Genomic DNA, 15343 nt, shown 5'->3' with positions numbered 1-15343 from the left:
TCTTGCATTTTTCTTTAGGACTGAGGGTGTTTCAGGGGAGAAATATCCTTGACATGATCATTTCTCCTGTATCTGTTGCAGTCTGCTAACACATGCATTTCCGTGTTGAAAGGAGCTACATTTAGGGTCAATTTTTAAAAAAATTTTTTGATAGAGTCAATTTTTATTTTATTTATTTACTTTTAAAGATTTTATTTATTCTTTTAGAGAGAGAGACCGAGCACAAGCAGGAGGGCAGAGGGAGAGGGAAAGAGGGAATCTTAAATAGACTCCGTGTTGAGCATGGAGCCTACTGCCGGGGCTCGATCTCACATCGCATGAGATCATGACCTGAGCTGAAGCCAAGAGTTAGATGTTCAAGTGACTGAGCCACCCAGGGGAATAGGGTCAATTTTTAAAACTAGCTTGCTGTTTTTAGAATATGATATATTCTCACTATGAACAAAATTCTGACATGACAGAAAAATACAAAGAAGAAAGTAAAAATATACCTAAAATTGTATCACCAGAGAAAACATCTGACAGTATGGTGAACATCCTCCAGACATTTCTCTATGCATTTCTATGCATTTGTAGATTAATGCAATTTCACATAAATGAAATCACACACTATATGCACTCTTCTGAAACATGCTTCTTTTCAGTCAATCATTTGTCCCTGAGATCTTTCCATATCCATCAATAAAGAACTACTTTCTTGTTTTACAGGCTGAAGTGTATCCTTTTTTTTTTTAACCAAAAAAGGATACTTATTGAACAGTTAACCACCACTGGATTAGACTTAGACAGGCCTTATAGAGAGTTTCCACCTTCCTGATTTATTTTCAGCCCTTGAGATCATCATCGTAGATCAAAGTCAAGGCCCCCAGGAAGGTGACATATTCCTGGAAGCTCACCACTTTGCCCTTGTTCCAGTCCAAGTCGTCCATGAGCTTTGCAATCTCAGCATCCTGCAGCTTCAGGCCAATGGTGAGCTCTTTCTGGATCAGCTCCGTCAGGTCCTTCTTGCCCAGGGTGTTCTCGTCACCATCCCTGCCCAAGTACTTGCAGAAGATGACCACAAGGAGGCCAACGGCCTGATCCAGGGGGCGCTCCTTAGTTGGGCACTAGGCTCAGAGCACATGGCAGGGGGAGTGTGGAGGAACAACTGGGGTGGTGGCCAGCGTACCTTTTAGCCTACAGGCTGCAGTGTATTCTACTGAATCCATGTGTTACCTTGACACAACTTATCTAGGCTGGTTCTGAATTTCTACCATTATAAAAAGAGCCACATGAGGTATCCCATGGTTACATCTATTCTCACTTACTCATTTATTTCTTTTGGATAAATTACTATATGTAGGGTTTTAGGTCATTTTTATGCATATTGCCAAACTATCCTCTAGAAATATTGTACCAATTTATATTCCCACCAATAGGACATGAAAGTATGCATTTCCTGAAACCATATCCAATTCTGAATGTTAACTTTTTCAATATTTGTTGAGATTCAGGGCACCTGGGTGGCTCAGTTGTTAAGCGTCTGCCTTTGGCTCAGATCATGATCCCAGCGTCCTGGGATCGAGCCCCGCATCGGGCTCCCTTCTCTGCAGGAAGCCTGCTTCTCCCTCTCCCATTCCCCCTGCTTGTGTTCCCTCTCTTGCTGTGTCTCTCTCTGTCAAATAAATAAATAAAATCTTTAAAAAAAAAAAATTTGTTGAGATCCAAAAAATGGTATTTAATTGATATTTTACTTAGCTAGTATTTGATTCCTAATAAGATTAAACATCTCCTGGGGCACCTGGGTAGCTCAGATAGTTAAGCGTCTGCCTTCCGCTCAGGTCATGATCCCAGGGTCCTGGGATCGAGCCCCATGTCTGGCTCCTGGCTCCGTGGGGAGCCTGCTTCTCCCTCTCCCTCTGCCTCTCTCCCTGCTCATGCTCTCTCTCTGTATCTCTCTGTCTCAAATGAATAAATAATAATAAAAAAAAAATCTTAAAAAAAAAGAAAGAAAAAGAAATTTAAAAAAAGATTAAACATCTCCTATGCTTATTGGTTATTTGGATTCCTTTTTTTTTTTAATTCCTTCTTTTTATAAATTTCTTGCTCGTATTCTTTTGTCATCTTTCTTTTTGTTTCCCCCATATATGTACACATTTTTTTTTATTTTTAGCACTTTGTTATGCGTCGTGTTATGAAACATTTTCCTAATTTGTCTTCTCTCTCTCTCCCTTCCTTACAGTGTGAATTGTTAAGTTCATTTTTTGTTTGGTTGTCTGCAACACAAAAGTTTAAAAAGTCAAAGTTATCAATCTTATCCTTTTTGGCTTCTGAATTTTTGTGACATAGTTTTAAAAAGTCTGCTGTATCTCAAAGGGAAATATATTTATCCATTTTTTTCCCTCTAGTACTTCTGAGTCATCTATCACACTTACATATGTGATCCATCTAGAAGGTATTTACCATGTAAGGAGTTAAAATTTTGATCTGTTTGGTTTTTTCTTTTTTTTTTCCTGGATGGATGACTAATCTATTGTCCCAAACCTTACCGAATGACTTTTCTTTACCACTTATTTGAAATGCTACCTTTATCTATAAATTAATATATTTTCATCTGGCATAGTGATCAACGTTGTATTTGGAGTCAAACAGATCTCAATAAAGTTTGATCATTTTCTTCATATAGCACTTCTTGTTAAGGTTTTCTTATTTAATTTAAATTTTTGTTGCTATTGAAATTGATGTGTTGTGTGCCACTCTATTTTATGACTAGGGATTTTTTGTATATAAGCCAACTATTAATTTTGTACATATAGTTTAAAATAACCTCCAAAAGTGACAATTTTGCTGCTTCCTTTCCAGTTCTTATTGGGTTCCTTGTTTTAATATACTAGTGGCACCTCTATTTTACTCCAGACATTAATGAGTTAAGGAAAAAATCATCTAATTCTACTTTATTGAGTGATTTCATTGGAAATGGATATTAAATTTTGTTAAATGCATTTTTGGCCTCAGTCAAGATGATCATACAGTTTCTCCTCTTTGATTTATTAATATTGTGATTATATTAATAGTTTTTTAAAACTATAAACCTCATTTGCTTTTTTGGAATAAATCCCATTTGGTCATAGAGTATCAGTCTTTTAATATACTTCTTCATTCTGTTCAAGATATGCAAGATTATTTTCGCATTTATAATTTGACTGTCAATAGTGTATCCTAACAGTCCCACCATTTTTTTTGTTCTACTTCAGGTACTAACTTCAAAGTCAATTAATGTAAAATACATTGCTTCGGGCGCCTGGCTAGCTCAGTTGGAAGAGCACCAACTCTTGATTTCTGGGTCATGAGTTTGAGCCCCACATTGGGTGTAGGATTAAGAGATAAAATAAATAAACTTAAAATAAAATAAAATACTATGCTTTATAAAATGGAACTACTAAACAAAGTCAGAAATGAAAGAGGAGAAAGAACCGACACCACAGAAATACAAAGGATTATAAGAGAATATTCTGAAAAATTATATAGAAGAAACGGATAAGTTCCTAGAAACATATATCCTCCCAAAGCAGAATCAGGAAGAAATAGAAAATTTGGACAGACTGATTATCAGCAATAAAATTGAATCAGTAATCAAAAAACTCCCAGTGAACCAAAGCCCAGGACTGGATGGCTCCACAAGCGAATTCTACCAAACATTTAAAGAAGAGTTAATACCTACTCAAACTATTCCAAAAACAAAGAAGAGAAAGGAAAGCTTCCAAATTCATTCTATGGGGCCAGCATTACCCCGATACCAAAACCAGATGAAGACACCACAAAAATAGAACTACAGGCCAATATCTCTGATGTATGTGATGCAAAAATCCTCAAAAAATATTAGCAAACAGAAACCAACAATACATTCAAAAAAATCATTCACCACAATCAAGTGGGATTTATTCCTGAGATGCAAGAGTAGTTCAATATATGTAGATCAATCAATCTGATATATCACATTAACAAGAGAAAGGATAAAAACCGTATAGTCATTTCAATAGATGCAGAAAAAGCATTTGACAAAGTATGACATCCATTCATGATAAAAATCCTGAACAAAGTAGGTTTAGAGGGAATATACCTCAGCATAACAAAGACCATATTTGAAAAACCCACAGCTAACATCACACTCTGTGTTGAAACACTGAGAGCTTTTCCCCTATGGTCAGGAAGAAGACAAGGGTGTCCACTCTCACCACTTTTATTCAACATAGTACTGGAAGTCCTAGCCACAGCAACCAAATAAGAAAAAGAAATAAAAGGCATCCAAATTGGTAAAGAAGAAGTAAAACTTTCACTATTTGCAGATAACATTATACTATATATAGAAAACCTTAAAGACTCACCAAAAAAAAAAAAAACCTAATAGAACTAATAAATGAATTCAGTAAGGATACAGGATACAAAATCAATATACAGAAACCCACAGCATTTCTATATACAATTAATGAGGTAGCAGAACGCGAAACTGAGAAAAAAATCCCATTTACAATTGCACTAAAAAACAATAAAATACCTCCAGGGGTGCCTGGGTGGCTCAGTTGGTTAAACGTCTGCCTTCAGCTCAGGTCATGATCATGGGTTCCTGGGATCAAACCCCGTGTCCAGTTCCCTGCTCAGTGGGGAGCCTGCTTCTCCCTCTCCCTCTGCCTCTCCCTCTACTTGTTCTCTCTCCCTCCCTCCCTCTCCTTCTCTCTCTCTCTCCTTTCAAATAAATAAATAAAATCTTGAAAAAAAATTTCAAAAATATTTTTAAAAAAAGAATAAAATACCTCGGAACAAATTTAACCAAGAAGATGAAAGATCTATACTCTGAAAACTAAAACACTGATGAAAGAAGATGAAGATGAAACAAACAAATGGAAAGATATTCTATGTTCATGGATTAGGAGAACAAATATTGCTAAAATGTCCCTACTACCCAAAGCAACCTACAGATTTAATACAATCCCTGTCAGAATACCAACAGCATTTTTCACAGAACTAGAACATATAATCCTAAAATTGATATGGAACCACAAAAGACCCAGAATAGCCAAAGCAATCTTGAAAAAGAAGAACAAGACTAGAGATATCATAATTCCAGATTTCAAGATACACCACAAACCTGTGGTAATCAAAATAGTATGGTACTGGCACATAAAAAGACACATAGATCAATAGAACAGATAGAGAGAAATAAACCCATGATTGTATGGTCAATTAATCTTTGACAAAGGAAGCAAGAATACGCACTGGGAAAAAGACAGTCTCTTCAATAAACAGTGTTGAGAAAACTGTACAGCAACATATAAAAGAATGAACCTGGACCACTTCTTTACACCATAGACAAAAATAAACTCAAAATGGGAAAAAGATCTAAATGTGAGACCTGAAACCATAAAAATCCTAGAAAAGAGCACAAGCACTGATTTCTTTGACATTGGCAATAGCAACATTTTTCTAGATACGTCTCTAAGGCAAGGGAAACAAAAGCAAAAATAAATTATTGGGACTGCATCAAAATAAAAAGTTTCTCCACAGCAAAGGAAATAATCAACAAAACAAAAGACAGCCTACTGAATGGGAGAAGATATTTGCAAGTGATATATTCGATAAGGGGTTAGTATCCAAAATATATAAAGGACTTACACAACTTGACACCAAAACACCCCAAAAAATCCAATGAACAGACATTTCTCCAAAGAAGACATTCAGCTGCCCACAGACACATGAAAAGATGTTACACATCACTCATTATCAGGGAAATGCAAATCAAAATCACATTGAGGTATCACCTCACACCTGTCAGAGTGGCTAAAATCAACAACACAAGCAACAACAGGTATTGGTGAGGATGTGGGAAAAAAGGAACCCTCTTGCATTGTTGGTGGGAATGCAAACTGGTACAGCTACTGTGAAAACAGTATGGAGTTGGGACGCCTGGGTGGCTCAGTCGGTTAACCGGCTGCCTTCGGCCTGGGTCGTGATCCCAGGGTCCTGGGATCGAGTCCTGCATCGGGCTCCTTGCTCAGCGGGGAGCCTGCTTCTCTCTCTCTCTCCCTCTGCTTGTGCTCTCTCTGTCAAATAAATAAAATCTTTAAAAAAAAAAAAAACAGTATGGAGTTTCCTTAACAAATTAAAAATAGAATTACCATATGATGCAGTAATTCTGCTACTGAGTATTTACTCAAAGAATAGGAAAACAGTCATTTGAAAAGATATATGCGCCCCTATGTTTATAGCAGCATTATTTACAATAGCCAAGATATGGAAGCAGCCCAAATGTCCATTGATAGATGAATGGATAGGGAAGAGATGGTATATATATATTATACCCTCTAGATCCACCCATGTTGTTGCAGGATGGCAAGATTTCATTCTTTTGAAAGAATGAAAGTACTCAGCCATAAAAAAAAGAATGAAGGGCACCTGGGTGGCTCAGTCATTAAGCGTCTGCCTTCGGCTCAGGTCATGGTCCCAGGGTCCTGGGATCGAGCCCCACGTTGGGCCCTCTGCTCAGCGGAAAGCCTGCTTCTCCCTCTCCCACTCCCCAGCTTGTGTTCCCTCTCTCACTGTGTCTCTCTCTGTCAAAATAAGTAAATAAAATCTTTTTTTTTTTTTAAAGATTTTATTTATTTATTTGAGAGAGAGAGAGAGCACATGAGAGGGGGAGGGCCAGAGGGAGAAGCAGACTCCCCGCTGAGCAGGGAGCCCGATGCGGGACTCGATCCTGGGACTCCAGGATCATGACCTGAGCCGAAGGCAGTCGCTTAACCAACTGAGCCACCCAGGCGCCCAATAAATAAAATCTTTTAAAAAAATGAAATCTTGCCATTAGCAACAACATAGATGGATCTAAAGAGTATAATCCTAAGTGAAATAAGTCAGTCAGAGAAAGACAAATACCATATGATTTTATTCCTATGAGAAATTTAAGAAACAAAACAAACGAACAAATGAACAAAGAAAAAAGAGACAAAAAAACAAACTCTTAAATGTAGAGAACATATGGCCCACAAAAATGTGTACACAAATGTCCATAACATTATTCATAATAGCCAAAAACTGGAAACAACCCAAATGTCCGCCAATTGACAACTGGATAAACAAAATGTTGTATAGCCATACAGTGGAATATTATTCAGCAATGAAAAGGAATGAAGTATTGATACATGCTACAACATAGATGAAAGTCTTAAAAACATTTTGCTAAATGAAATAAGCCAGTCACAAAAGGCCACATAATGTATATTTTCATTTATAGGAAATGTCCATAATAGGCAAATCCAAAGGTACAGAAAGTGGGTTAGTTGTCACCAGGGGCTGGGAGTGGTGGGAAATGTGGAGTGACTACTAAAGTGTACAAGGTTTCTTTTTAGGGTGATGAAAATGTTCTAAAATTAGGTGGTGGAGATAGTTAATTCTGTGAATATACTATATATCACTCAATTATATACTTTGAAAGGCTGAATTTCATTATATGTGAATTTTATCTCAATAAAGCTGTTATTTAAAAAAAAAATCATATGAGGGATGCCTGGGTGGCTCAGTCAGTTAAGTGTCCAACTCTTGATTTTGGCTCAGGTCATAATCTCAGGGTTGTGAGATTGAGCCCCACGTCGGGCTCCACGCTAGGCGTAGACCATGCTTAAGATTCTCTTCTTCCTCTCCCTCTGCCCCTCCCCCCACTTGCACATGCTCCCTCTCTCTCCGTCTAAAAAATAAAAATAAGTAAAAAAATTTTTTAATTTTATGAGGAAAAAATATTGAAGCCACACGTGGGAAGCAATTATTTACTTTTTAATTTTTTTCTCTTTCCAAAGGCTAGCTTAGGAATTAAAAACCTCTGTTAAAAACTGAAGCTCTGCTGCAGAGGAACAAAGAACACCCTAAATCTCTTGACTATCACAGACTGAGAAATGTATAAGGTTCCCAACAACCAATAATAGACCTGTACTAGTGAACAATAGTGTAATTTCCCTGGTCTATAAAATTTTGCTGACAAAAGGCTTTACATTTAAAAGATATAAATGTAAAATACATTTGCACAAATTCATCTGACTTTCCATGTCTTCTGCTCTTACCACAAAGGTAATGATGAATCTGCTGGGAATAAGCTGGCAGGTAGACGAGCATATAGGAATGATCTACAAAGGGTAAAAGGAGGGAGGAGTATAGGAGATCCGTGATGTGTTTGTCAGAGAAGGGCACTCTCATCCATCAACATGTTCTCCAGGCTTTATACCCTTCTTGGGAAGGCTACAGTTCCCAGTATCACACCTCAGAACCATCGTGAGGCAACTGGTCCTAATTGTAAACCCTGAAAGACCAACCACATCCACTCATGCGAGTCATCAAACAAGACCCAAGTTATCCTTTTGTTGCTGCTGTGGTCTAAACGGTTGTGTTGCTTCATGAAATCAGTCAGAGTCTGGTCTAGGGATCTTTTAGGAAAATGTAATCAAGTCTGTGTTTAATACTTAATTCCCAATTCAGTACAGTATGTTAATGAACACTGACTAATGTGGAAATTATAGTACTGTAGGGTGCAGTAGTACTGATTTCAATTCTCGCACAGGAAAAATTCTACCTCTGTGTTTGCCCTCACCTGCAATCACCGTGGTGCAGCCATATATCTTTGAACAACTTAGACTTAATTTTTGAAAAGCCTTTTTAAAGCGTCTTATTATCTAATAGTTGTTAGAACTGGGTATCTGTGTTACAGATATGCTTCAAGAAACAATAACCATGGAAAAGTTCTGTTTTTTATAAACAGTACAGTACATACTGCTAACCTTTCCACTAGCAGTAGTAGTAGTAGAAGAAGAATTATTATTATGGAGGGTCCTTATCCAGTATACTTGGAATCTATTATTTAAACAAAAAAGAGGGAGAGGGTTTCTAGTAATCAAACTAATAAAGGGTAGCTGGAGCATTTATTATGATAACAAATATCCCAGAGGAGGAAAATGTTACAAAATACATCTTCAAGGATGAAGATGTCACTACTTATCCACTATTAGTGAGCAAAAATTTTCAACTTTTTCTATAGTGCTGATGAATTTGTACTGACCTATTATCACTTTCTTGCCAAGATTTTCTCATAAGATAGCCTGGGTGGCTCAGTCAGTTAAGCGACTGCCTTCAGCTCAGGTCATGATCCTCGAGTCCCGGGATCGAGACCCACATCGGGCTCCCTGCTCAGCAGGGAGTCTGCTTCTCCCTCTGACCCTTCCCCCTCTCATGTGCTCGCTCTCTCTCATTCTCGCTCTCTCAAATAAATAAATAAATAAAATCTTTAAAAAAAAGATTTTCTCATAAGATAAATATCTGTGTGACAGATATGACAGCTGAAATCGATCTCACTAGCCAGAAGTGGGTCACATGGACACCCATACATGGAGGACACTGGCTGGGGAGATCAGGACTATGGTTCAGGTTGGGTCAGCCAACTAACAATGTCAGTCCCACCATCCCTTCCCTCACACACTCCTGACCTCACTGAACTCTGTGAAGCCCAGGCATAGGGACAAGCACAGGCACATGTGAAAAAGAAGACTGCCGGGGCACCTGTGTGGCTCAGTAGTTAAGTGTCTGCCTTCGGCTCAGGTCACGATCTCAGGGTCCTGGGATCGAGTCCCACATCGGGCTTTCTGCTCAGTGGGGGAGTCTGCTTCTCCCTCTCCCTCTGTGCTCTCTCTATCTCAAATAAATAAATAAAATCTTTAAAATAAAATAAAAGACTGCCTATTTCACAAATTACCTAATTACCAGTTTCACTTACGTATCAGTAATCAAGAGAATGTGGTATTAAAATAAGGAGAGACATATAGATACAGATTAATGGAACAGAATAGAAAGTCTAGAAATAGATCCACACGTATATGGTCAAGTGATTATCAAAAGATGTCAAGGCCAATGAATTGAGAAAGAGTAATCTTTTCAACAAACATTGGAATTGGGCTTTCATATGGGGAAAAAAATGAACCATAAACACTATAAACAAATATTAACTTGAATTAATATAAAAGCCCACATTTCTGGAAGAAAACATAGGAGAAAATCTTTGTGATCTTGGGTTAGGCTAGGTCAAAGCACAAACCATGAAAGAAAAAAAAATGATAAATTGGACCTCATCATATTAAAAACTTTTGATCTTTAAAAGACACAGTTATGAAAATTGGGGCGCCTGGGTGGCTCAGTCGTTAAGCGTCTGCCTTCAGCTCAGGTCATGATCCCAGGGTCCTGGGATCGAGCCCCACATCGGGCTCCATGCTCCTCAGGAAGCCTGCTTCTCCCTCTCTCACTCCCACTGCTTGTGTTCCCTCTCTCGCTGTGTCTGTCTCTGTCAAATAAATAAATAAAATCTTTAAAAAAAATAAAATAAAATAAAAGACACAGTTATGAAAATAAAGCAAGACACAGAAATTCTGAGCTTCCTTTCTTGCTAGTGATCTGAAGAGGCTATAGGACTAAGGAAGTACTCATGCACTGGTGGATGGAGATAGACTCATGCACAATCTGAAGAGCACTCTGGCGGTACTTAATCAGATTAAGTACACGTATAATCTGTGGCTCAGCAGTCTCCCTGCTGTGTCTGTACCCCAAAGACATCCTCACACAAGCCCAGGAAGGGGCATGTGTAACTACTTTCACTGCAGTACTAATTGTGGTAGAAGCCAAAATGGTATAAAGCGGAGAAGCAATTACTATTAATTTATTTAGAAAATTTTTAGCATTCCCAGACCCCCAAAATAACCTCTTTTAAGCTTCTGTGATATTTTAGGACACATCTTGCTACCAGATGCACAAAATAAATCCAGATAAAGCACAGATGTACATGAACAATTCTAAGCTATGGCAGCTTGATGCCGAGATGCTGAGGGTAGTTCCCAAGGAAGAAGCCTGGCAGGGCCACTGTCACCGCTGAGGGCAGACGTGAGGGGCATGATCCACAAAACAAACCCTGACCACTATTTTCACTCTTCACCTCTTTCATAAAAGCAAAAATCCTGTTTGGATTTCTTTCAGGTAACTAAAACAGGTACTAATGTAGGTCTTTCATGAAAGTGAACTTTCGAGAAGCAGGGTCAGCGGGGGGGGGGGGGGGGGGGGGCCGGGGACGCCTGTACATCACATCAACTGTAATCTTTAAATCGGAAAGCAATTCATCCTGGTAGATTCTACTTTTTTTATTTTATAAAAAGGAAAATGACCACTATGCACCCATTAGGATGGCTATTTTAAAAAAAGGGAAAATAACAAGTATCGATGAAAATGTAGAGAGAAATTGGAACCCTTGTGCATTGCTGGTGGGAATGTAAAATGTTGCAGCTGCTGTGGAAAACAGTTTGGCAGTTCCTCAGAAAGTTAAACATAGAAGTGTTACCGGGTCAGGGAGAGCAACAATCTTGGGGCACCTGGGTGGCTCAGTCGTTAAGCGTCTGCCTTTCGGCTCAGATCATGATCCCAGAGTCCTGGGATCGAGCCCCGCATCGGGCTCCCTACTCGGCGGGAAGCCTGCTTCTCCCTCTCCCACTCCCCCTGCTTGTGTTCCCTCTCTCGCTGTGTCTCTCTCTATCAAATAAATAAAATCTTTAAACAAAAACAAAAACAAAGCAAAAAAAAAGAAAGAATTCTTGAGACATTGTATGGTGCAACTTAGTCGGTTTATTTAAGTAGCACAGGGACGAGGTAGAATGACCTGTACTTTTGCTATATGAAGCGGGTGGTTACATGCTTAGTGCTCAAGGGGGAGGGGACATTCAGGGAGCATTAGATTATAAATGTCTTCTTTGAATTTCTACTTGTAAAACTACTTTCCCAAGATTTCTCTGGTGCTTATCATTCAGTTGGATATTAAGTATTGGTGAGGTTTGCAGGCAGTCATGAGACCCTCTAAGAATGTGGCAACCAAGGGTGCCTGGCTGGCTCAGTTGGTAGAGCATGCAACTCTTGATCTTGGGGTTGTGAGTTTGAGCCTGCATTGGGTGTAGAGATTACTTAAAATAAAATCTTAAAAAAAAAAAAGATATGGCAACCAGCACATATTTGATCCTTATCAGAACTATGCAGGCTATAGATCAGTCTTCTGGGCTAAAAGTGAACATTTTTCTGCTTCCATCCCTCATCAGAAGTACCATATGACTCAACAGTTCCACTCCTAGATATATACCCCAAAGAACTGAAAACAGGGACTCAAACATATACTTGTATACAAATGTTCATAGTAGTGTTACATTAAGCAAAAAATGGAAATAACACAAATGTCCATGTGAATGGATGAACGAAACGTGGCATATACATACAATGGAATATTATTCATCTGTAACAAGGCATGAAATTCTGATACATGCTACAAAATGGTTAAAACTTGAAAATATTATGCTAAGTGAAATAAACCAGACATGACTTGTCCAAAAGGACATATCTTATAATTCCACTTATGTAAGGTGCTTAGAATAGGCAAGTTCCTAGAAACAGAGAGTAGAATAGAGGTTGCCAGGGGCTGGGACCAGAAGGGGATGGGGTGTTATTGCTTAATGGACATAGAGCTTCTGTTTGGGATGATGAAAAAGTTCTGGAAATGGATAATGGTCATGGTTGCAGAACACTGTGAATGCACTTAATACCATGGAATAGTTGAAATGGTGAATTTTATGTTGTGTCTATTTTTCCATAATAAAGAGAAAGAGCGTGCATGAACAGAAGGTTCACAGGGTTAAGTGACTTGCCTGAGGCTACCTCCCTAACAGATGCCAGAATTGTGATCAACCCCACCCCCCGCCCCCGCCAACTGGCCCCAGAACAGGAGCTTCTTGCCCTGCACTGTCCCCTGCCTTCTCCATCCTCCTGTCTTCTCAATATGTGAGCCGAAATAAGACAGAGGTGCTTTCTCTGACCTCAGCTGGGAACGTGCGCATCAGGCTACTCACATTTTTTTCCAGGCTCTGCACATGTCCGCACATGACCATGAACGTACCGAGAGTATTGATTTGGGATTACAAACAAATTTTAGCAAGTAGGTGAATTCACAGATACAGAATCTGTGAAAAATGAGGATCGACTATGTTTACTAAAATGTATTTTTTAATTTTTTTTTTTTAAGATTTTATTTATTTGAGAGAGAGAGAATGAGAGACAGAGAGCATGAGAGAGAGGAGGGTCAGAGGGAGAAGCAGACTCCCTGCTGAACAGGGAGCCCGATGTGGGACTCGATCCCGGGACTCCAGGATCATGACCTGAGCCGAAGGCAGTCGCTTAACCAACTGAGCCACCCAGTCGCCCTAAAATGTATTTTTTTTAAAGATTTTATTTATTTATTTGTCAGAGAGAGAGAGAGCACAAGCAGGGGGAGCGGCAGGCAGAGGGAGAAGCAAGCTCCCCGCTGAGCAAGGAGCCCAATGCAGGGCTCAATCCCAGGACTTTTGGACCATGACCTGAGCCGAAAGCAGACACTCAACAGACTGAGCCACCTAGGCATCCCCTAAAATGTATTTTTAAGCTTAGCCAAGTTTTGGAAGTAATCTCCCAACAAAATGGGTACAGATTTATATAAGGTGCAAAATGTCCCTCTCTCTGGCTTTACTTGGAGAAACATCTTCTTCAGTGGAAAACAAATCAAGCAGTTGTTTGCACTCTTACATGCATGTGAGATTCACCTGGGAAGCTTATTAAAATGCAGATCCTGGGCCTCTGAAGAGGTTCAGGTGAGCTAGGATTGAGCCCCGGCATCTGCATTTTTAAAAAGCAGGCTCAGATGATTCTGACAGCTGAAAATAAAATAAAATATATAGCAGGGCACCTGGGTGGCTCAGTTGGTTAAGCAACTGCCTTCGGCTCAGGTCATGATCCTGGAGTCCCTGAATCGAGTCCGGCATCAGGCTCCCTGCTCGGCGGGGAGTCTGCTTCTTCCTCTGACCCTCCCCCCTTCATGTGCTCTCTCTCTCAAATAAATAAATAAAATCTTTAAAAAAATAAAATAAAATAAGATAAAATATATAGCAGTTCTAAATCTGGGCCTACCTCTTGTTCATGCACTGCAGCCAAAAACCACAAGTAACACATCAGTAAGTCAAACAAATTTGGTTTATTGGCTGGGCTCATTGCAACCAGGGAGACCACACACCATGGAAGAACAATGCGGGGCATCTCATTAAGAAAGAGTCAGAAGGAACTTGCTATGGGAATTTGGCTTGTGTTAGACATTTTGGGGGAGAGTTCAAAAAAAGCAAGCATTTGTCATGGATTGGGTGCTGTTGGAAAGTAAGAGCAATTCCACAATTGGGTTTCCCAATCATTTTTATCTAGAAGGCAGGAGAAATGAAGAGAGGCTAAAGTAATTGGTAAAGAACCAGGAGTTACTCTGCTGGGAAAGAGGACATTTGATCATTTTTATGATTTCACAGTGACCTTGTTTTTGTTAAGCTCAGACCCAACTACACAGTGGTCTTGTTTTTTGTTTCACTTCATTACCAAGACAGAGTGACCTCATCCAACCTTGGTGCTCTAAGACATTGTTTATATTCAACAGGAAAACATCTTGGCCTGGCTGTGGGTGCCATCAACTCTAAGGTCCAGTTGGCAGTACCAGGCCAGCTCCCAGCTCTTAAGGGTTGCTTTTTTTCTTTTTGGTCTCCTTGGACATCAGTTGTTTGTCCTGCTTCCCCCTTCTCCCTGGTCCTGTCACTCTCTTTTGTCCCATTTTGCCAATGTCTTACCAGATTCAAGTTCAGCAATCAGCCTATCTAACATTTGCATAAAATTTCCCACGCTTGAAAGGGTACCAACGCCCATATTTCCTGCTAATACATACACAAGTGATGGGAAAAATGCTCCCCAAACACTCACAATAAAAGTAAGGTGATACTTCAAGTTGCTATCTCAAGGGAAGAAATTTTGTCTTTTTCATAGTTCTTGGCATATCATAAATGTTAAGCAAATATGAAGTGGAGTGTGGTGATGAGCTTGGGGAGAAAAAGGAGGATGCAGTGGTGTTAAAAGGAGTCAGAGGTGTTTAATCTCATTTTAAATCCTCAGAGAAACCATAAGCACCTCTAACAAACAGCTTTAAATGAGTTGCAGTAAAAAGATGTGGGTTTAGTGATTATAGGGTCATTAAGAAAACCATTTTGTAGCCTAGATTTTTTTTAGAAAACCAGTACTTTTTAAGCCTGTTAGGATGGCCAAATTCAATTTCCAATTGTTCTGGGTCTGCCTTAGACAGGCTGGCTAGAGCTGATGTTTGCATTGTGATACAAATCGTTGGTAAAACCTAGATCTCTGTAAATGGAGTGATGATGACCATAAATATGCTAATGATTAATAACCTACACATGCTTAA

At 39.2% G+C, this 15343-nt stretch overlaps 1 protein-coding gene across 1 annotated transcript; it reads right to left on the bottom strand.

Moving 5' to 3' along the window:
* Positions 1-824: 824 nt before the first annotated feature.
* On the bottom strand, positions 825-14106 carry LOC116637339 (protein S100-A6-like). Its single transcript, XM_032412708.1, has 3 exons — positions 14026-14106; positions 8085-8147; positions 825-1106 (listed from the first exon to the last, which is right to left on the bottom strand). Exons 1-3 carry the CDS (start codon positions 14104-14106, stop codon positions 825-827), a joined length of 426 nt encoding a protein of 141 aa, XP_032268599.1.
* Positions 14107-15343: the final 1237 nt, after the last annotated feature.

This window comes from Phoca vitulina, unplaced genomic scaffold (genome assembly GCF_004348235.1).
Source record: "Phoca vitulina isolate PV1807 unplaced genomic scaffold, GSC_HSeal_1.0 scaffold14, whole genome shotgun sequence".
Lineage (NCBI taxonomy): Eukaryota > Metazoa > Chordata > Mammalia > Carnivora > Phocidae > Phoca > Phoca vitulina.
This window is presented reverse-complemented; position numbering and strand designations above follow the sequence as displayed.